General features: G+C 39.9%; 1 protein-coding gene across 1 annotated transcript in view; it reads left to right on the top strand.

Moving 5' to 3' along the window:
- Positions 1–21,851, top strand: part of LOC115627682 (chromatin modification-related protein EAF1) — a 34,332-nt gene extending 12,481 nt beyond the window's left edge. The window contains exon 4 of the mRNA XM_030523425.1: positions 21,770–21,851. Coding sequence (XP_030379285.1) covers positions 21,770–21,851 — 82 coding nt within the window. The remainder of the gene's footprint in view (positions 1–21,769) is intronic.
- Positions 21,852–22,227: the final 376 nt, after the last annotated feature.

Here is a 22,227-nt window from a genome sequence, read left to right as displayed (position 1 = left end):
GCACAATGACTTCATCGATTTATAGCGGTCACGAGTGGGTATGACTATGACGACGACAGCGACGACGACGACGATGACGATGACGATGACGACGACGACGACGGCGACCCCACGACGACCATCAGCCTCACCACACTCTCAGGAACCTCTGGGATATGGGCCACTGGCCACTTGCATTTTTGCCGGCCGGCGAGGCACGGAGTGGCTATTCGAAGCTGGCTGCATTTTTATGATGATATTGTTTTGCGTTGTCGGACTCGCTTTTGTTTTTTTTTTGTTTTTTCACTCTGCGCACTCTGGATTATGCAGAGCGTGTAAACATGTGTGTATATGTGTTGGTGTGTGTGTGTGTTTGTGTGTGTGCTTGTGTGTCCAGCTAGGCGGCGCGTTGTGAAAACGAAGCCAAAATGACGCGGCTGTCGACGAGCTGCAGCATTCCTGGAAGAAGACGTTGTTGCTGCTGCTGCTGCTGCCGCTGTAGCCGCCGCCGCCCTTGCCACATTTGCTGCTGCACCGTGGGACCATAACCTGCGCATTCTCGATCTCGCGACATCCTGCGCCGCCGCTATTTTGGATTTTATTGTTTGTCGTTTCATGCGCGTCATAATCACCGAACAGCATCTCAAGATCTCGACCTGCGCCAGTGACACACTCAAAGATTTAACGTTCTTGCCTTCTACTATGCAAGCACACTCACGCACGCATGCACGCACACACTCACGCACGCACGCACGCAACTGTCTCTTGATTTATGTGGGCCACGGCGCGCGCAGGATAACTGCGTCGCATATTAATTGTGAACGTGACTTGAACTTGAGCCTTCTCTTCCACACCTAAAAGTCGCTCTGCCCGTGTGTGCGACTCACATACCCCTATGCACATACATATGTGTGTTATACTTTCAACTAATAGCTACGCTCTTTGCCGGCTTATCGCTTGGAAATCAAAATCAGAAACGACAGCAGCGGTTAGTTGGGGCTCTGTGAAGTTTCCAAATCTGAACCAATTCCGTGGCTTGCAGCGCAGAAATTTGTGGCAAGACTCAACACTTTTAAAAACTGAAATATCATACCATATACAAAGTATACCCAAAAAAATATCTAGGGATCTTAACAAAAATACTTCTGCATGACTTCTCCATTCACATAATGTGTATTGTTTTAAATAATTTTACATTTCTGATATCTGTGCTGTTTCTTATGTGTTAACAATAATGTCGCCGGAGTCGCCTGCATCGCAAGGACTTGCTCGTTCAGAGCTGTTTAGCCACAATTTAATAATTAAATGTAAAATAAATTAGAATAAGATTTGATTAACTATTGTTAGTCCCTTAAGAAAATAAGAGGAGATGTGATAAATTATTGAAATAAAAAAGTAGCACTTACAAAGTTCAGTCATGTCAAATGATTTAATTATTAATTTTTATACTTGTTCTCAAATATATAACGTAACGGAATTATCAGTGCACTATTCAAGTGTTTCAACAAATAACTTTTATAGACACTACGAATCAAAAATCAATCCCCAATTAAATATTTACCAAACTTGTTCTTCTTTGGCAAATACTTCTCAGCTTTCCATATACAAGTACAGGGTCGATATAGTATTGATATTTTTCAAAATCATGTGTTATTTTGACAATGACAGGGTGGGTCGATCTTCGACCACAGTCGATCTATTGCTCGTGAAGTTTGGTAATCGCCTTGGAACTGCGATTTGACGCCATTATACTTTTTTTCTTATGGAGTGCCGTGAAGGACCGATTTTATGCGAACAATCCATTAACGATTCGGGCCTTTAATTTGTGAGAGAGAGAGAGAGCTAGAAACCGTCACCAGATCGTGCAAGACTGGGCTAACAGGATGCGCTTAGGTGAAGCTTGCCGAGGCCGCCTTATGAATGAAATTGTGTTCCTGAAGCAATGGAAATGTTTGCTATTTCGAATAAATCAATAGTACTTTTCTGGAACAAATTAAGATTTGATTTTTAATTGTGAAATGGAAACGACTATTTGGACCAAACTATACTCTGCAGTATTAATACAATTGTATCTTTCTCCATACAAGAAATAATTTATTTATACTCTCCCTTTTTGGGAGTACAGGGTGCAGGGCTATATAGACCACCCTATACTCTGCAGTATTAATAAAATTGTATCTTTCTCCATACAAGAAATAATTACAAATAATAATTTAATTGTACTCTCCCTTTTTGGAAGTACAGGGTGCAGGGTTTCAGGGCGTCCAGCCCGCACGGCTCTAGCCTTTTCCATTTTTGTTTTATTGTCTTTGATTTGTATTGCAGAAGTACCGTTAGCACTTCCGCTGCACACATGAACACATAAACACATAAACAGAACAACAGTAGATACATGGAGAGAAATGAGCCGGCATTTTGAAATGTTTTTGTCGCATTGCCACACAATTTGGCATTGTCGCTGAGACGTTGTTGTTGTTGCTGGTTGCTGGTTGCTCGCATTGTCATCTCAGTGCCGTCTCAAACTGGGGCAGCAGGAAACGTCATTATTTGTAGGCCAAGCGAGCGCACACGGGCATAACTGTGAAATTGAAGAAATCGCTCGCACAATGAGCACAAGGAGCGAGCCAAAAGGACATGGACATGGACACACGCATGGCGTGAGCGTGAGAGGGAGAGCGACAAAATAAGGCGATCAACAGTTAGTTAGAGCAGTGAGAGCTGCATGCTATGACACTCGCCACATGAGAACTTCTTTGTCTCTCAGTGCCTGCGTGCGTGTGTGTGTGTGTGTGTGTGTGTGTGTGTGTGTCAGCTGCATCATCATTGCGCCGTGTGCGACTCTTTGTCTGCCCGTCCGCCTATCTGTCTCTGTACTACTCTATGTGCGTCCGCCTGTCTATTTGTGCCTTCGTACACTCTTCTACTTGTATTTGTCCGCCCCGTCTCTGGTCTCTTTTCGTCTCGCCTCTCATTGTTGTGTATCAGCATCTTTTCTACTCTTGTCTTGTTTGCATTGTTCTCTCTCAACAGATTTGATCAGTTTTTAATGAACTTCATTCATGTTTGAATGACTTTGATCAGTTCCGCTCTGCGTTTGGCTTACTTTGACATATCTTCTGGTTTGGCGCGTCCGTCGCTGTCACCATCACCGAGCCACAAACGATGCTGCGTCTCTGTCTCTGTCTTTGTCTTCATCTCCATCTCCATCTCCGTCGCCGTCCCCGTCGCCCTCTTCGTCTTCGTCTCCCTATAGCTGCTGCGAAAGGCAAACAATAGCAAATACATGAACCTTTTGAACGCGTGCGGCGTCGGAAGCGGCCGATAAAAAAATTTAAGGTATTTGAAAACGTTTTGTTGCTGGCTGTCTGGCTGGCTAAAGCTGTTGTTGCTGTTTTGTTGTGACAGTGCTCAGAAGATGCGCATGCGCATGCGCCCGCCCCATAAACAAATTAGAAAGTTTGGTCTAATTCGGCCCATGGGGCGTATACGTACGAGTATGATGATGATACTGGCAGGTACGAGTATCTTATAAAGAAGGCTCAGCTAATCCCGTAATGCGCAAAGCCGCTTTGGGCCAACAACCTTGCCCAACAACACACATCATACATCATCCCAAACATTCACATCATCATCATCATAACCATCACAATCACCATCGTATTGGTGATCATCATAATCTTTATGCGTCAAGTTCAACGAGGCGTATAAAGTATTTTCACCAAGTGCCGCCGACGTCGCGACGCGTCGTCAAAACGATGTCGGACGAACGACCGACCCAGCAAGAACAACGCCACTTTTAATTTTCATTCACACACACACACACACAGACACACAAATATGTGTGTACGCACACATGCGCAGCCGCAGTCTGCAGTGATTGAGGGTCCTTAAAAGGGTACAAATAATCAGAAAATTGTATTAAATGTCCCACATAATGAAAAAAATGAAATGGAATGAAATGAAAAAGAGCAGTGAGGTGGCAGCTTGCATATAGAAATTGTTATTTCATAGCTGCTGTTGCTGCTGCTGCAACATGCAACACAAGCAACTGCTGCTGCTGCTGTTGCTGCTTTGCTGCTTTGCTGTCAAGCACAGCTCAGAATCATCCACGCGCATTTGGATATTTGTGCATACATGCATATACATACATAAGTATATGTATATGTGTGTGTGTGTGTTAGCTGTTAAGACGATGATTATCATTATTGAGGCACTCTTGCTTTGATCTGCTAAACATTTGCGGTACGCCTTGCCCTTGCCTTGGGGCGCAGCAAGTGCAGTCATATTACTATTGTTGTTGTTGTTGGTGTTGGTGTTGGGATGCTTTGGCTGGGATGCTGATGGTCTTCGTCTTCTTAGCCGCCGCCGCCGCCGCCAAAGTTGACGCTTTGTGTCATTGTCAAGTGTTGCGCCTGCTGCATCGTATTCTGCCCTATTTGTTTGATTTGTGATTAATGTCTATGCGTGTTGTTTTTATTTCTATCTCCATGGTTCACATGCTGCACCCCAAGCTCTACAGACGCACATACATAAGTATATGAGCATGTGCATGTGCATCTGTGTTTGTATCGTAACTACAAAGTGGCATTTAATTCATGCATTGTTCAGTTTGATTTTTATTCAGCTTTGTGCCTCAGGCTCTTTGTCTACCCTCCATCTATCCTTTTGTACTTGAACGTCAATAACGTCGAAAGTTCTAAGCAGATTTGGATCGAATGCCACTTATGGATCTCATTCTACATGCAAATGGAATTTTTCGATTTTAATTAAATATTTCGAACCTTCAACTATTTATAAAAATTAAAATAAAATAGCACCTATGCATCTACATCTACTGATGTAAGTACACACCAATTCCATGTGTGGCTGGGCAGAGGATACATTTACTTCCATAATTTATCATAAAATCTCATTTTATGCTTTACTTTATTATGTGGTATACCTCCAGAAATGGGTAGATGAACAGACTGGCATATTGCATGAATTGGCCCGTCATAGAAGGAACATCTTATGAATTATGGTAGTTGCTATGGAGCGTATTCCACCATGGATATGAATGTCTAAATATTCCATAATTTAAAAAAAAGATAAAGTAAAACCAAAAGTTACACCTTTGTTAAAGGCTTCCATTAAGCCAATTCCATTAGGGATTAATAAATTAATGGTGTATCTAGTGTTGAAACGTCGAGTCTGTTAAGTCAAATTTATTAATTTTTAGATTTCTCGTAATTTATTTTATCATAGGACATGGACATTTGAATGAGAAAATTAAACAATAATGGCTAAAATGCTTTTGTTTTTATGCTCAGTTTCAGTTCAATTTATTGTATAAAAATTAATTAAACACAAAATTAAAAAAAAAAACAAATAAAATACACTAATTTATTGTATATATCATTCGCAGTTGCGTACTCTTGTGTGCAATACAGGGTTGAAGCAAAAGCTCCCATCCTACTACATATTATCCCGGAGATGGCTAAAATTTGCGCAGAAGGAGAAACAGAGGGAGGAACAGCTGGAAAGCAAATCATCAAAAATTAAGCAAAAGCCCCGAAAAAGATTGTGCAATGCATAAGTAGTTCATCAGTACATCAGTTGAGCAGGAGAGCAAAATGTTTCTTGTGAGGAGTGGAAAGGGTATACGAATCTGAACCCTCGAAAACTATTTTGGAGAATTTTTGGAGAAACACAGCACCAAGGATTATCTTACAGCTCTCTTAGAGAAGCTGAGGCTGTCTGCTGATGCATTGGCGTCCTGACTAACGAAAGCTTATCATACATTGCTAATGGTAATTAACAGTTCAAATATTTGTTTATTCGAGTTGGCAAATATATAAACCATAACAATTGGTCAGTTGGTCGAATTTATTTCTCTTATTTCAATTTATTTGGCAACACAAAAACAACAACTATGAGGCTGACCACACAATCTCGAGCTGAGGGACGCATACACCTGGCACAGTGGGCAGTGCGCAGTGCGCAGTGGGCAGTGCACAGTGGGCAGCAGCAACAGTTAATTGAAGCATATTCCAAAGGGTGCTGAGATGTTGATGTCGATGTCGATGTTGCACAGACTGCATTCATTTACCTGCCCAAATATACGGAACAAGAACAACAACAATATAGCAACAACAACTGCTTGGCTGGGTGGTCCCTGGAAACACTTAAGATATACTCGTATATACGTAGGTTTTGTCATTGCCTTGCAAATTGAACGCCTGCTGCAGACGCAGGGGCGGCAGTGACAGGGGCAGGGACAGTGACAGGGACAGGGACAGGGACAGCTGGCCAAGACCTAGACCCATCCTCAAACATCGGACCTCTCTCAACCGCCCGCAACGGTCGCCGCTTGTGTAAATATTTCTCCAGCTAGTTTGCGCGCAAACAAAAAATAAAAAACATTACAAAAAGTAAAACAAGTTGGAATGCTTTAGACATATCTCGACTATCGCATACCTTTTACCTTACCCCTCAGGAGTTAGTAGGTGCAGGTATCAAGACTAAACCAGATTCCAAGGGGTCTACAGGGGTCTAAATATTCAAAGCTAAAGCCAATTCTAAGACTCCTCTGTGCAAAGTTGTGAAGAAAGTGTTTTCAGTATAATGTGAAGCTTAAACTTCTATCTGTTAGACTGTGCATTAACCGAAGTACTGGAATGCTACAAATTATGATTAGTTAACTTAAATTTATTTATTTTTTGGGTCTATATTCATTCGTAATATGCGGCTAGATATTTGGAAGAACCTTAAAGACATCAATCTTATATTACATGATAAATAAAATGCTATTTTATTGTGTTAGACGAGCAACATAAGCTAATGTGTGTGCATTTGATATTCATTTACCATTTATTTATCTTTTAACTTTTTTTTACCAGCTTTTGCATTGTATTTGCTATCAAAATTTGACCACTGCAATTATATTTCCAGTTAACAATTCATTCAGTTCTATAAATAGGAGATATGTCTTAAACGCACGCCTGCGCTAAAAAAAATTTAACTGAATGCTGCTAAAAAGTTCTATCTAGTTCATGATATGAATAGGACTCCCCTTAGCCAATTGTAATCCCTTCTTGAATGTTGTGTATAACTTAACCTAAATAGACCTTGTTAGGAAGTGCTACCTATTAAGAAAATATATGCATATTAACATTTAAGGAGAGATCACTGCTCTCAAACTATTTGGCTCGGAATTGGTGAAGATGTGTCCGTCTTGCAAAGCATCTAAAAAATTTGTCAAAAATATCATCAAAATATGGAAAAAAGTGGCGGATGTATGATTATTTCTAGTGATTTCTAGGTAATTAATTCGGGAAAACACCAACACTACTTATTTATGAAAACTGGTTACATAACTTGGTTACCTGAATGCGCTTTCCATTGTTTTTTGTTTTTTTAATCGCAACGATAGTTTTTAAAAGTGTCAGCCTCTATCTCAATGGTAACAGAAATCGATAGGTCGGATAGGGCCATGCTGATCAGTTTCCTTATATAAAATTTAAATGCTCTTTTACGAGTATACCCTGCCACATTTTGGGTAGAAAAATAAAGCAAAGCGAAAATTTGAAAACTCGACTCCAGCTCCAACCTCAGCTTCAGCCTCAGCCTCAGCCTCAGTTCAGCTAGGACGCACTCACACGCTTCGACTTCCCGCATATTGTTTTAACACATTAGCAGCGCAATGCAACAAATAATTTCCATATAATGCTGCCACACAATGGCCAGCGATAGCTACAGCTACAGCTTGTTGTAAATAGAGCGCCTGAGGTAGACGTCGCTGCCAACGCCAACGCCAACGCGGACGTTCCTCCCCGAGCCGGCTGCGCGCCATGTCGCCAACAGTCAATTGTCAATGTGTGCCATGAAGAAAGAGATATGTCACAGGAAGAAAATATTAGTCTTTGTCATTAGGCAAAACAAAAATCAAGAAACAAAAAACGACAAAAAAACGACCACGCGCTTTGGCTTTGGCCGGCATATTTGCCCACCAACAGAGTTGACACACGGCTCACCTCACCTCACCTCAGCCCAGCTCACCTGAGCTCACCTGAGCTCTGCTCTGCTCTGCTCAGTTCGGTTCGGTTCAGTTCAGTTCAGCTCAGTTGTTGTTAATATTGTTGTTGCAACATTCACATGATTTAAGCAGCCAGAGCAACACCAACAGCACCAACAACAACAACAGCGCTGTAAGTACGAGTACGAGTATATACACACTTAAGTACTACATCCAACTTAAAATGTTTCCCATCATAAAAACTCTCGACTCTGGCTTTTGTTGTTGCTGTTGTTGCTGTTGCCTCCCCTTTGCTATGCGCTACTCTCAGACGCGCAGCTCATTGGCCTGGTCTGTCGAAGAGTCCAAAAGTCCAAAAAAGGAAAACAAAACAACAACAAAAAAAAGCGAAGCAACCAAAAAACAAAAACCGACTTTAGACAAAACAAACGAAATTAAAAACGGTTCAAATGCTTTGCTTGTGCAAGCAATTGGCTTTGTATGTCCATCTGTCACCCAGTCCATAAACATATACTCGTACATATGTATGTATAGTATGTGTGTATAGTATATATGTATGTATGTGCGTATGTGTGAGCCTGTGTGTGTCTGCATGAAAAGTTGTAGCTTGCCGTGTGAGTCTGACTGATGGAAAAGCTAAGGCAGCCGGGAAAATGTCGCACACACTCGCGTACAAACATTTTGTACTACGATACAAGCATATAGGTATATAGTACTACTATATATACTATGATGTACAGTTATTTCTCAAAATATTAATAACATTTTAAAAGGTTGCACTGTTCAATGATGATTATATTCTCTTTATTGAACAGTATTAGTATAATCAAACAATTAATTACTAAACATGTTATACCATATACAAGTATATCATATATATCGAAATTAAAACATAGCTAGCATAACAAAGGCATCTGTTATGAATTGAACAGAATGAATAAAATTGAAGCATTCTCAGCGAAATTGCTATTTATTTTTAAAATATAGCCAAATGGCTTTATTGATATTTTAAAATTGTGAAACAGTTAAGAAAAACCAGTATACATGTAGGGGGCTTAGGGTTATCCACAGCGCTCCAAGTGCCCATCAATATTCAGTAAGTCAAAACATTTCCATTGATAACATCTTAAGTATATATACAACTACATAGTAGTGTTGGGGCCTTTGCTTAGTAGACCCGGAAAGTTTGGAAGGTACTTTTTTCATTTGACTGGCATTTGTAAACTACACGTGAACGGGGCCCGAGATCTTTTGTGGTTTTTGTTGTCACTGCACTTGAGGAAAATCCGAAAAGTAATTGTTTTTGTATTAATACAATACAAAACAATACAATGCAATACTAATAGAATACTACACATACATATGTATGAACAAACCTGTTCCCAAACTACTTGTGTGTGTAAGGCGTGTGTCGAATTATGGTGATTATGCAAATTTTTATTGTTAAATAACCACAACTTTATTGCTTTTTGCTATAATTTAGAGTTTGTCATTCTTCATTTATATAAACAACTTCTGTGCTTCCTATGTTGGCTGTTAATCGAAATCGGAAAATTGAATAAATTTGAAGAGCAATAAATAAAAGACTTCTGTTATCTAGGAGATGTGGAGAGTCTGCTAGTTGGGTCATTGAGGATTCAGCCGTCTCCTTAATAGACAGACGGACAGGTAGAACGACGGATGGACAAGATCTAGTGATCGATCAAATTAAATCACGTGGTTCAAGTACAATATAAGTACTTCATACAGTACTTGTGAATGAATATACTGCCAATCAATCAATCATATTCATTTGCCAGATCTACTTTTGGCGCATCAATATCAAGACGTATAGAGACAAATTGAGAGGAGCAATCAAAATGTAAATGCAATTTTAGAAACCCTAGATGATTGGGATGTGACTTGTCTGTCATCGAGGAATAGTTTTGTTATTCAACACCAACGAAGTTTGGAAAACGACTGCGATATGAATGTTTCGAATTCAACGAATTTCTGCGGAATCGAAAATAATTCTGATTAGATTAGATTTTCGTTTGTACATGTACTTTCTTTGGGGTGTGCACATCGCAGAAAATATTTTAAACACTTTATTGCTGATATTACGGAAGCGTCACATTCAAAATTGCATTCATCGGGTCGGGGTCAGCTGGTATGTCCGGCAGGTCCGGCATGTCCGGCACATTTTGCCAATAAAATTCCCTAACAAATTTTGTATATAATCAGGCGAGACTCAACATTATAGAAATTAAAAAGAAATCTGTTGTCTGCACTCGACAGCATAGTGACGTAATTTTGGCTTTGCGCTTCTTGTTCTTAGAAAATGGGAAATGGCTCGATTGCTTGCGTAAATAAAATATTTCGGTTGGTAGTCTGCGAATTGCAAATATAACAGCACATCCTACAGTAGCTAATAAAAATGTGCGTACGAGTAAATCAAATTAAATTACTAATAAATAAGATAAACTTCATAAAGTATAGCCCGAGACAGCGGACAACTTCAAAAACACATCGAAACGATATCGAAAATATTTTCAACGACTGAGAACATGCAATTATGTATCATAAGTAGTCGGATTCCTGATCTAATTTATAAGGAATGGCTGCAAGGGTTTCAAAAAAATGTACCGTACAATCGCAAATGTGGATAAGTCAGCTGGAAGTCCGTTAACTTATCGTTTAGATAATAAATATTCCAGCTACGATAATAACAATAACAGAAAACGCCTTAGTCAAGTAATACATACTATAGTATGTGGGAAAGGTTCACATCTAAATCAGTTTGAGAAATGAAAGGGAATAAGTATAGGATTTAAAATTGATAAATATTAAATAAATATGATGAAATAAATCAAAAAATAAAAGACAAGAAAGAAGTGTAATAAGTTATATATTAAGAGAATCAAAATAGAAAAGTTATTTATACCTTTAAAAGTATTCATTACAACAATTGCAATGTTTAATAACAAATCAATATAAATGATTGGACAACCAGTAAAAATAGTGTGAAAATCTTGATCAAGCATATTAGCAGCTTATTTTTTATTGCCCATTTTATAAGTTATACCTTTATCTAACCAAATTGATATAAAACTCTCTGCTTGTAAGGGGGGAGTTTCCAACAATTTGTGAACTTATTTCCCTCAACATATAGTACATATACACGTATTTTCCTCTATTTTTTTTTTTTTTTTTTTTTTTTTTTTGTTTTTGCGTTTACTTCACACACGTGCTTGCTGATCAGTATGTTCCGACAACGCAATCTTGGGTCCATATTTTTTTAAGTACTACCTGCGCCTCATCCCAGACGGCGACTTCCTCAAGCTGCTTGGGGCTGAGGCTCGCAACGCACATACACAGTCAGAGTTAATTTTTCGGAGAAAAACGCCAGAGTTTCTCGCAATTTTATGATAAATTCATTGAATTTTTGTCGCTCCAGGTCCGGGGTCTGGGGTCTGGGTCTGAGCAGAAACAACAATATTCTAAAAATAAGAAACGGCACAAATTTGCGACGACTTCAGTGACGAGGCCCAGATCCAGCTTTCGACCCAGAGACTCTTGCTGTAAACAGCAACAACAGCAAATTGTAGCTGGTTATTGACTTAGAGACTTATGTTCACATACGGGTACACATGAGTATGAGTATATTTTTAAGAACGGCTCCAATTCGATAACAACTTCAAGCGAACTACGACGTCATCAAACACGATACTAGAATTGTGACACTTGGCGTGCATGGCGTCACTACTTGTATATTGATGGCGTCATTATTAAGCTGTTTCCGATTTCCGACAAAGTTGATAAGCTGCTCGGCTTCTGGCAGAGCTCATATCAGTGACGTTGATGTCGGTTAAGGGTTTGGGTATGGGTATGGGTCCATACGGGTAAGGGTAAGGCAAGTCGTCATCAACGCTGATGGCGCAAATGAGCTGGAAACAGCGGCGCACAAAGTAAATACATAAATAAAATGAAGCTACAAATAAAAATTAATGTCAGTCAAAGATTCGCAACAATTTCATTGAGTCAGTGTCAGCACAGAAAGACGCTCAAGTCGAGGAGTTGGTTGTGGATGTGGATGTGGATGTGAACGTTGGCTCCGGTCTTGGCAGCAGCATCCGCAGCAGTCAGAGGAGCTAAGACGGCAACCGAAATGCCCGCGGCGTGTTCGGTAGACGCCATGGAGGTGGAGATGGTACGACCGTTGCTTCAGTTGCTGCCTCGTCGACCACCTGACAGTGTTGCAACATTTGCGAGCACCTCACCAGGATTTGTGACTTTTTGGGGAACGAAACTTTTGTTTACAAATCAACTCAAAAGAAGTGCGCGGAACCGCCAACTGGTGCTGCTAATAATGAATTGAAATTTTGTTCGAATCGGTTTTCGTACCACTGGACCAGCTGGACATTTCTGAGCCTAAGAATGTTCCATACATGCGAAGAGAAAGAAGTTCTGCGATTTCAGGAAATATGGAATACCACTATACCCGAACAACGACTAAAATAAGAAGAAACTTGCTGTAAAGGCAGTATCCGACATTGGCAGTCTATAATAATAATAATAATAATAATAATAATATTGTGGCTTATGATGTTACTTGTTGTTTTCGAAAATTAGATCGAAAATCGTTTTAGTATTGCAATGCTTGGGGATTCATTTTAAAAACAAGCTCCTACCGTTTGTTTAAATATCAAGAAAATAGTGTGGCCCTTTTTTTATAATTCAGAATAAAAAGATAATAAGTATCGTAACGAATTTGCACGATTTATTTTAGCACTAACGAAGTGTTTACAGATGCATGAAAATGTTTAAAAACATATATTCGAGGTCGTGCTAAATACTATGTATAGTATGAATTAGCTCCTGATTTCAAACAGAAATACGATGATCAACACTTATATAGCATTGAAAAGAATTGAAGCGTACTTTATATATAGTATAGTAGTTATAGCTAAGGTATACTTGTGTGCATGGTGAAACTGATTCTTTTTGTAGGGCGCATATTACCGGGCATTAGAATTTTAATATTCTCCGTGGTAGCCAGTTGTAGATACTATATACTTATATCATCATTTTCTTCTCTGAATGTGCAATTCCTGGCACTCAGTCAAAGACAATAATGCGGCTAATATGTAATTGATATTTGAATAACATTTCCCATTCGATATATATAAAATTTTTGTATACATTTTCACTTTTCTGTGGCTTTCGGGAACCAGGGAACGGCAACACTGTCGCCCATTGGTTGGGGCTTGTAACAAGCACAGTGCCATCCTGTTGATTTGTGTTGAGGAAACAAAGTGCAAGTGCCTGTCATGATGTTTCACACACACACACACACGCGCTTACAAGTGTGAGTGTGTGTGTGTGTGTGTTGGAGTGTGTGTATTATGAATGACGGCACATGTTAAGACAGACCTACTTAAGCAGCGGCGCTGCTGCTGATGATGATGAAGATCGTGCGACTGGGCGGCTGGGCGACTAGGAGTTGCGTAGAGGCAGTACCTCGGACGGATGGACACAAAAATGTATCATATACATACATACATATGCATATACATAGATGTACATAACATACTACAAATACATACGAGTATATAATATAACATACATACATGCATGTGTATTTAGAGGCAAGACAAAGTAGCAGCGGCGCATGCGCAAGGATCTGAGGCGAATCTTACGAGCGTTCACGACCCAGTCAAGGGGCACAATTAAAATGTGTGCGCACCGGGCGTAGGCAACAAGAACAACATCGTGAAGACGGAGCAGTAGATGATAAAGCCAGGCAGCGAGTCTTTTGGTTTTTTTGTTTTTTGTTTTACCATGTCTCGTCTGGAGTTGGAGTGTTGAAAAGTAAGGAAGCTTTAACAAATTACCGCCCAGTTGCCGGCAACGAGCTGTTTATAAAAGCTGTAAAAATTTGCCAAGCCAACACCGAGCCAGAGCCAGATCCAAGAGCCGAGAGCAAGAGCAGGGGCAGGGGCAGGCGCAGGGGCAGGGGAACAAATGCAGGGGGAGAGGGGAACAGGCACGGCCCAGATCTGCTGTCTGCTCCAATGATGCCTAGCGGCAAACTGCGCACACAAACGCACGCGGCTGCATTAAAGGAGCTGTTGGCCTCTTCTCTGGCGCACAGGCACCGGCGCAGGCGCAGTGGCTTACAATGCACGCGGATGGATCTGTGCGAACTCTTGCGGGTCCAGTGTCAGCCAGTCAACCAGTCAGCTAGTCAGTCAGTCAGCCAGGCAGTCATTCAGTCATTCAGCTGCCTCATGAAGTGAGCTGCGAACGAAGCAGCAAAAGTTACTCATGTCATGACAGCGAACGAGGCAAGCAGCAAACTTATGACTGAGTAATTGCTGGTGATATTTATGCGAGGAAGCGTCTTCGAAGCTGAGGCCGTGTTTCCAAGTCACACTGACCATCGCCATCACCATTCCCGCCAGAGAGCTGCTGCTGCTGCTGCTGCTGCTGCTGCCGTGTATCTCAGCCAAATCTTAAGTTTCCTCTTGTTGCCGTTGTTGTTGTAGTTATTGTTGGAACCTTTATTATCACTTGCCCCACAATGCGGTTGTTATGGCATATTGATTGGCAACCTGCTCCGACACTTCAAGTACTATTTGTGGGTGGTGAATTTTCTATGCAAAAATGTGTGAAAAATAACGCTGAATTAAAATGAAACATCGATCTATCTTTCATTTTATTTGTCTTCTACTATGTATGTCTAAGTCTAAGATCGGTTCTGGTCAAATCTAAGTAAATAATCTCAGATGAGGTATCTGGAGTCCAGTTTCTATTGGTAAGTGTTTGCTTTTATTGGGTAGAGAGTATACAAAAGTCGAACTCACGTAACTCTAACGCTCTACTTGTTTATACTCGTCCTTGAGTCGGCTAAACCAAAACAAACAAGAATTTTATTTAGTCCTACTTTAAAAACTAACCAAACTAAATCAATACAAAGGGTTTTCAATTTTAATTAAATTATTCAAACAAAAAGCAAACTCAAATAATAAACTCACATGGAAAACTTAACTTAAAGTTTTCCTATCACGACGAATCTTGACATGGGAACACATAATGACAAACTAACAGGATCGAATTATTTGGGCACAGAACTATAAAAAATCATGAACAGTTATTCTATCTCGTTTCGTCACACTGATCAGGAATATATCCACTTTGGGCAGCTGCCATGAAGAGAGTTCGGAAAAAATTTAAATATGACATTACGCTAAACACATCTTTAAAAGGGAATCTGCATCTACCTATCTAACAATTAAAAAAAAATTCTAATGAAATGGAAAGGGGTATACATAAGAAATTGATCTTTCTGTTAAAGAGAATATGCATTTTATCTCATTTTAATCAACCTATCCAGATGTAAGCTGTCAAAGCTTACCCTGTATTAGGAGAACAAGTCAGGTTCTGGTCTGGCCAAAGGAAGGAAATGTGCAAAATCAAAGAAAATGTGTAATTCAAATTTTTGTTTTGAAGGAAGGAATAGCAAAGAGTTTAAAAAATGTGTATAGAGGTTTTCAATTATTCAAGTAACCCATAAAAAGTACTTTTACTGTAGTATTATACAGCTAATTCTTGTTTTACACGATAGATTGTTTCCAGGAAAAACCCTGTAAAAAAGACATTGATCATATGCAAAAATGGGTGATTGGTTCCTTATCTGTAAAACGTATTAGAACCAGTGAAAAAAAAGGATTTATGTTTATTTTATTAAATTACATATATAATGAGCTTAATGACAACTGTGTGTGTTTTTATATATTTATTTTAGGTTATGTTGAATCGTGCTTAATGGAATAAAGTCGTGTAACAATATATAAATTTTAAATTTTTATTTTTAAGAAGCATATAACTATTGTACATTGAACTAAAAATGGCGAACTAGGACATCATTAGGAAAATATCTAAAACGTAAACTGATTAGCTTAATAATACTTTTGAAATAGTTTTACTTTCTTCATTTCCTCTTTGCCATAGCAGTTATAGTAGTATTAGTGTAGTAGGTTAGTTATATAAACTAAATAAAAATATATACAAAATAAATTAATGTTTGTGAATAGAGTATAGAGGAGATATCAGTAGTGTATCTATCTATCGAGTATTAGTGAAAGCGAGAACCCATAAGTTTTGGCACCACTCAGTGCTGGGGCAGCTGTTATTATTTGATTATCTCTCTCTTCATCTCACTCTCTCCTTGTTTCCCTCTCTCTATCTCTTTGTTTATACCTGATCCATGTAGGTGAGCTCCAGATTCAGTATCATTGGCATAACTTACATAGCTTAGTTTTTAAGTTGTTGCTGTTGTTGCTGTTGCTTTGAGCGTGTATGTTGGTTTTTTTTTAGCATGTGATTTTCATTGTTGTTGTTACTGTTGTTGCTGTTGTTGCCGCTGCTGCCGCTGCTGCTCGCATAACATCACATACCGCAAAGCAGTGTGTTTGCTGTCTTTTGGAATGTAAATCATTTGCTAAGTACGCTTGATTTAGGCGACCATCACACTACATTCTTCGACAGAGGTACGACGCACACACACACACACACACACACACACACATGTGCACTCGGGAAGGTGGAGAGAGACGTGTTGGGGCTGGGGCTGGGACTGGGGCTGGGACTAAGGCTGTACTGACAGATGGCTGGTCGTATGTTTTAGTCTGTCGCCTCGACGCTCGCCCCGTCAACTGGCTGACTGCCGACTGGCCGACTGGCTGACTGGCTGACTGGCTGAATGTTTGGATGTTACAATGCAGATACATGAAAAGCATGTGTAGTACTTTCCAACCACAGCCACAACGGCAATGGCAAAGTCGACGGCGATGATGACGATGTTGACGAGCTGACGACGAAAGCAATACGCCATACATAACTCATCGCACATAATGAGACTGCAATAATTCACTTGCTCTTCATGCTCGTGATCCTCGCGGGCAGTGCATATAAAGACACAACAAACCAACCAAAACGCACACACACACACACACACACACACCCATAGTCAAAGTCGGGCCTAGTGATGGAAGTTCGCTGCATGATATATACTCGTACTATACCCGTAATATTTTTGAAATAACAACTTCTAAAGCCACGTTATAGGGAAACAATGTAGAATATAGTTTTGTGCTAATGATTTTTATTTCATTTTAAAGCAAAATTCTCTTCATTAATTGCATTTCATTAATACTATATACTATACATACATACATATGTGAAATTTGCTTGACCATTAACGAGCATTTATTATTAATTAATTATTAATCAAATCAATTTCGTTTAGCATCTAGGAATATACATACTTATTAAAATCTAACCACACTCATTTATTTATTTATTTTAAATTTAAATAATTATTAATTGCTTTTGATTTAATACACAATTAATATGCAATTTTAAAACTGTTCTCTTTTCGTTTTTATTTGGGTTTTTCGATTCGCAATTTTTTTCTTTCGATATAAAAAGTGATAACTCTAATCTATGCCTTTAAAGAACCTATAAAATACAGATCTGCTGTAGAATGTTTATAATACGAGTACGAGAGCACCTGCTTTTCCAAAGGGATTAAGTATTTCATAGAGCAATGGACATTTGTCTTAAAGGATGAAGGATACTGCGAATTCTTAGCAGCTAAAAGCAAAAATTGTTTCCTCACAATTTCTCATATTTTTTACATTGATTATATTTTTTGAAAATTATTGTAATTATTAGATCAATATATTTTGTTGAATTCTTATTTATATACAATGAAATATTTAAACAGCGATTTTAAATATATATTTTGATGGCATAATAGATATGAGAATTTTGGAAAATGGAATCGAATTTTATATCTGTTGGAAATACTTGGAAAATACAGGAAATTAAAAACCAATTTAACATAAGAATCGAAAAATTTGTATAAAAACAGGAACGGGCTAATAAGCAGCCGTCTGAAATTGTTTGTATTCGTGTATTGGGCGTGATTTGCGCCATGCTCGTCTCTATTTAAAAAAGTCATAGCCAGGCACTGTTATAACAACAACAACCACAACAACAAAAGTAGCAACAAGCCAGTCAGCCAGCCAGCCAGCCAGCCAGCCCGCATGACACTCCTTGGTCCAAGCCAAGCCAAGCCAAGCCGAAGCCGAAGCTGAAACTGAAGCCAAGCTATGAATCTGAAGCTCTGTGCGGCCCGTTCACAGCCGTCGCTGCAGTTGGAAATCTTCATGCACTCCTAGTTTTCTGTAATTAAGTGTAATGAGCGTAATTGCTAATGTGTGTGGAGCGCACGTTGCAAGATTTGCTGAAGCTGTTACTCAAGCAGAAGCTGAGCTGCGGCTGCAGCTGCGGCTGAGGCTAAGGCTGATGCTGGGGCTGAGGCTGGAACTGAAGCTGCCGGCTGCTGGCTGCTGCTGACGTTGGACCGAACTGGATTGGGACTACGACTATGTCTGCTATGGCAATGGTGGTGGTGGTGGCGGTGGCGGTGCTGGTGGTGGTGGTGGTGGTTGCAGCGGCAACTGCCGCGTGTGTGCGATTTAGTTGTAGCCTCGATCTTGGTCGCTGCCTGTCTCGTTGGCTGTCCCTGGGACGGCATGGCTTGGCACGATCTTGCCGGCTCGTTTTGTCGGTTTTGGTTTTGGTTTTGACTTGGTTTGGTTTTAATTTAACGCAGTGTGCGTGTTCGTTTGCGTGTGTGTGTGTGTGTGTGTGTGTGCGTGTGTCTGTGCAGCAAGTGAAATTAAAATGTATGACAAAGTGCGTGCAATAATTCGTGCAAGTTTAATGAGTCCTCGCAATGTGGACATTTGTCGTCGTCTAATTGTACTAGATATGGATATTTTAATTGAATGAGAACGATGTCTTATTAGTGGTGCAATTAGTCTATTTGTGCAGATCGCAGATCGCAGATCGCGCATCTTTGGTCAGCAGACCTTGTTGGTTTTGGTCTTGTTGTGTGCGGCCACTATCCAGTGGAGTTGGCCGTCGCATTGGAGTTGGCTCACAGAGTAGAGTTGACATTAGAGTTGGCAGTAGATTCAGTTGTGGCAGCAGTTCTCGAATGGCCGTCCAGCTGGTTATTCTTCAGTTCGGTTGCTCAGTTCAGTTCAGTTCAGTTCTTCAGACTGTCATAACAGCAATTACATGCATGTTGTTCGCCTTGCATTTGGTAATCAAATTGCGCGCTAAACGTTGGGGCATTTGGGACTGGCCGTGTGCTTGGGGCCCCTACGGCCCCCTTCTATTTATGCATTGAACTAATATGGCTAAGTGTGTGAGTATGCATATACTTATATAAATATAGCTGCTTTATCCATGGATTGGCAGAGCCATGTTATTTGAATTCAAGAAACATTTATTAAAAGTTTAAATGGTATAAACTCATTTTCCTCCTGAAATAGTTACAAAAAGCAGCACAAATATTCAGGATGTGTCTCAATGGCTCTGGAGTTCGCAAATTAAATAAGCTAAAAAGTTAAATTAATAGTAAAATAAAAAGCAATACAAGTAGAAACGGATCAATACGAGATAAATTTGAATATTCATTAAAAACATATTTATTATTATGCGCCAATTTCTCATAAATTGTTATATGTGAGGGACTAGATGTTGTTGGAAAAACAAATAAAAGGATGTAGAGGATGATGATTAGAGGAATGAAAAACTGAAGTTAAACAATTAAAAAAAAAAAATTATACATTTATTTATTTTAAAAGGAAACGTAATAGTATTACATAGAAACCAAGCGGTTCCTCAATAAAAACAAAAGAGAAATATTACAAAAATAGTAGCGCGAGAACAAAAAATATTTTCGGTATTAAATAAATATAAAATGCGAATAAAAATAAAAGTAACGATTGCAGAAATGCACAATTTTATAAAATAGTAACTATACAAAAAAGTTTAAAAATTTAAAATTTAACTTATTTCACTTTTATTAGGAAATGTCCCGAGACAAGCTGCTGACTTGTAAAAATCAAATTTAAGACAAAAATCGACTTCATATGAAAATAAATTTTTATTATTGCTTAGGAATATTTCTTGAAAGTGTAATCCATCAAATCATTCCCTCGCATGAATGTATGGCCTTGAAGTGCGGGCGAAATACTTTTAAATACTGATTGGCTTGTCAGTAAGTATTCAATATTTATTTGTGCTAATCGTTGTTGTTAGTCCCAAATATTGAGTTACCGAGCTTTTGTAGCTCACTGGCAAGTCTGTTTATTTTGTCTGCGTTTGTGTCTGGAGTCCAGATCCAAGCCAAGTGCAAATGTTTTGTGCGCGTTTCTTGCCATTTAAAGGCAAATCAAGTGCATGGGCTGTGGAATCGACATCGGCATCGGCATCGCCTTCGCGATCGCGATCGCGATCGAGTTAGTATGTGCTGCATATATTGACGATACGCATAGGTTTAGTGAACTATAGGTTATGGTCCTACTTCCAATGTTTTCGTTTTTTATTTGTTTTCGCCAGCAGTGTGTTTTTTGCTTTTGTTTTTTTTTGGCTACGCAGTATTTTAAGGATCAGTTCGCACCCCAGCCTTGTTAGGGCCAAGTACTATTTGTTCTGGCACTCACGGCTGCGCGTGCGCTGCGCTCGATTGCCCGTGCAAATGCAAATATTTGTGGATCACGTGCATTTGTGAATTACAAAGGAGAAAGGAGATGAAAAGTGAAAACAAAGGAGGAGAGGAAAGCAAATACGAGTATACTATACATGCGTATGAACGCAAACGCAGTTCATTGAGCAATGATCGTGCGCTGTTGGGTCTGTGTGTCGCCGCCAAAGGGTTCTGTCAATATTTGCTCTAACTCGAGTCTGCCAGTCCCTCATCCTGCTCTCTTCACTCTCTTTTGGACTGGCTCTCTCTGTCGCTCTCGCTCTCGATCTCCTTATCTTGAGCACCCGCGCCATTTGACTGATTACCTCTCTGTTTGACTGATTGACTTTGAGTTGAGCGCGCACGCCTTCGCAATGTTGCGTCTGATTGTCAGTCTGTCCATTCGTCCAGTCGTCGCTTCGTCCGCGATGCTGCTGCAGATAAACGACTGCAAAGGATATCAAGGCGCTGCGCACGTTCATCAATTTTTGTTTCGTATTTGCTTCCTGTGCGCGTCTTAAATATGATTTGCTGTGCCACTCACATGGCTCCGTCTCTCGAAATCAGATGCAAAGTTCTGATTCAGATTTTGTCGTTCCGTTGTCGTTATTTCAGCTTGTCCGCTGTCCGCTGTCCGTTGTTCGCTGTCTGTTGCCAGTTGTCCGTTGTTGTATGTGTGTGTGTGTGTTTTTTTTTTCTGTTGCCTGTTTTTATTTCTGGCTTATTTGCTTGGCCCGTCGCAGACATGACTTGGCGCCAAGCTGGCCATTAATTATAACAATTCCATGCATTGTCACACGCACGCACACATGCACACATTTATACTTTCATTTACACACATACAGTAGAAGGGGCCGCAACACGTACACGCACACGTACAAGTAGAAAATTTATAGGCCGCTGCCTGCAACGCCGCGGCCGTTTGCGTCACTTGGGTGGTGCCACTCGAGCCCTTCTCCTTTATATTATTTTTATTGAATTGTGTGTGTGTGCGTGTTTTTTTTTTGTTTTTTTTTTTCTAAAACTTTGCACACGGCAATTGCACAACAACTGTTACTGTTTCTGTCACTCTCCAGGTCCAGGTCCAGCCGCAAAAGGTCAAGCTGCAAGATGCATGCAGTCTCTTCATTGACAATTAAATATCTTGTATTGATCACTTTATTGTCCTCGTTTGGCCATTTTTTCAGCTGCCCGGCCTACGCATTGTCCTATGGGCATGACCATGTCCTGCGTGTCCTTTCGGACTATGTGTCCCTTAAACTGAACTAAATGTGATTGTCGTTGCCAGTTTGAAGTGGGCGCGTCACTTTGATGTTGTCGCACACACACACACACACACACACTAACATACACACACTCACATACACACACACACACTGGCACAATGGGTTGGTTCTTTCATAATTTTGGTCCTCTATGATTCCTTTTGTTGGCACTGCGGTCCTGTCCATTGTTAATCTGTAATGTTATTTTGCAATTGAAACACCTTTGGCCTTATTAAGCGGAAAAGTGCACACAATAAGCGCATTGTTAAGTGAGAATAATTTATTTTGAGTGCGGCGCCGGCTTGTCGCACCGCCAATTCAGTTTCGGTCACCCATTCAATGGCATCCAGAGGATACGAATCTCGGCATCGGGATGGCGC

The sequence above is a fragment of the Scaptodrosophila lebanonensis genome, unplaced genomic scaffold (assembly GCF_003285725.1).
Source record: "Scaptodrosophila lebanonensis strain 11010-0011.00,11010-0021.00 unplaced genomic scaffold, SlebRS2 tig00000096-arrow-pilon, whole genome shotgun sequence".
In the NCBI taxonomy this organism is placed as follows: Eukaryota; Metazoa; Arthropoda; class Insecta; order Diptera; family Drosophilidae; genus Scaptodrosophila; species Scaptodrosophila lebanonensis.
The sequence above is the reverse complement of the archived record's forward strand: the minus strand, read 5'-3'. Positions and strand labels throughout refer to the sequence as shown.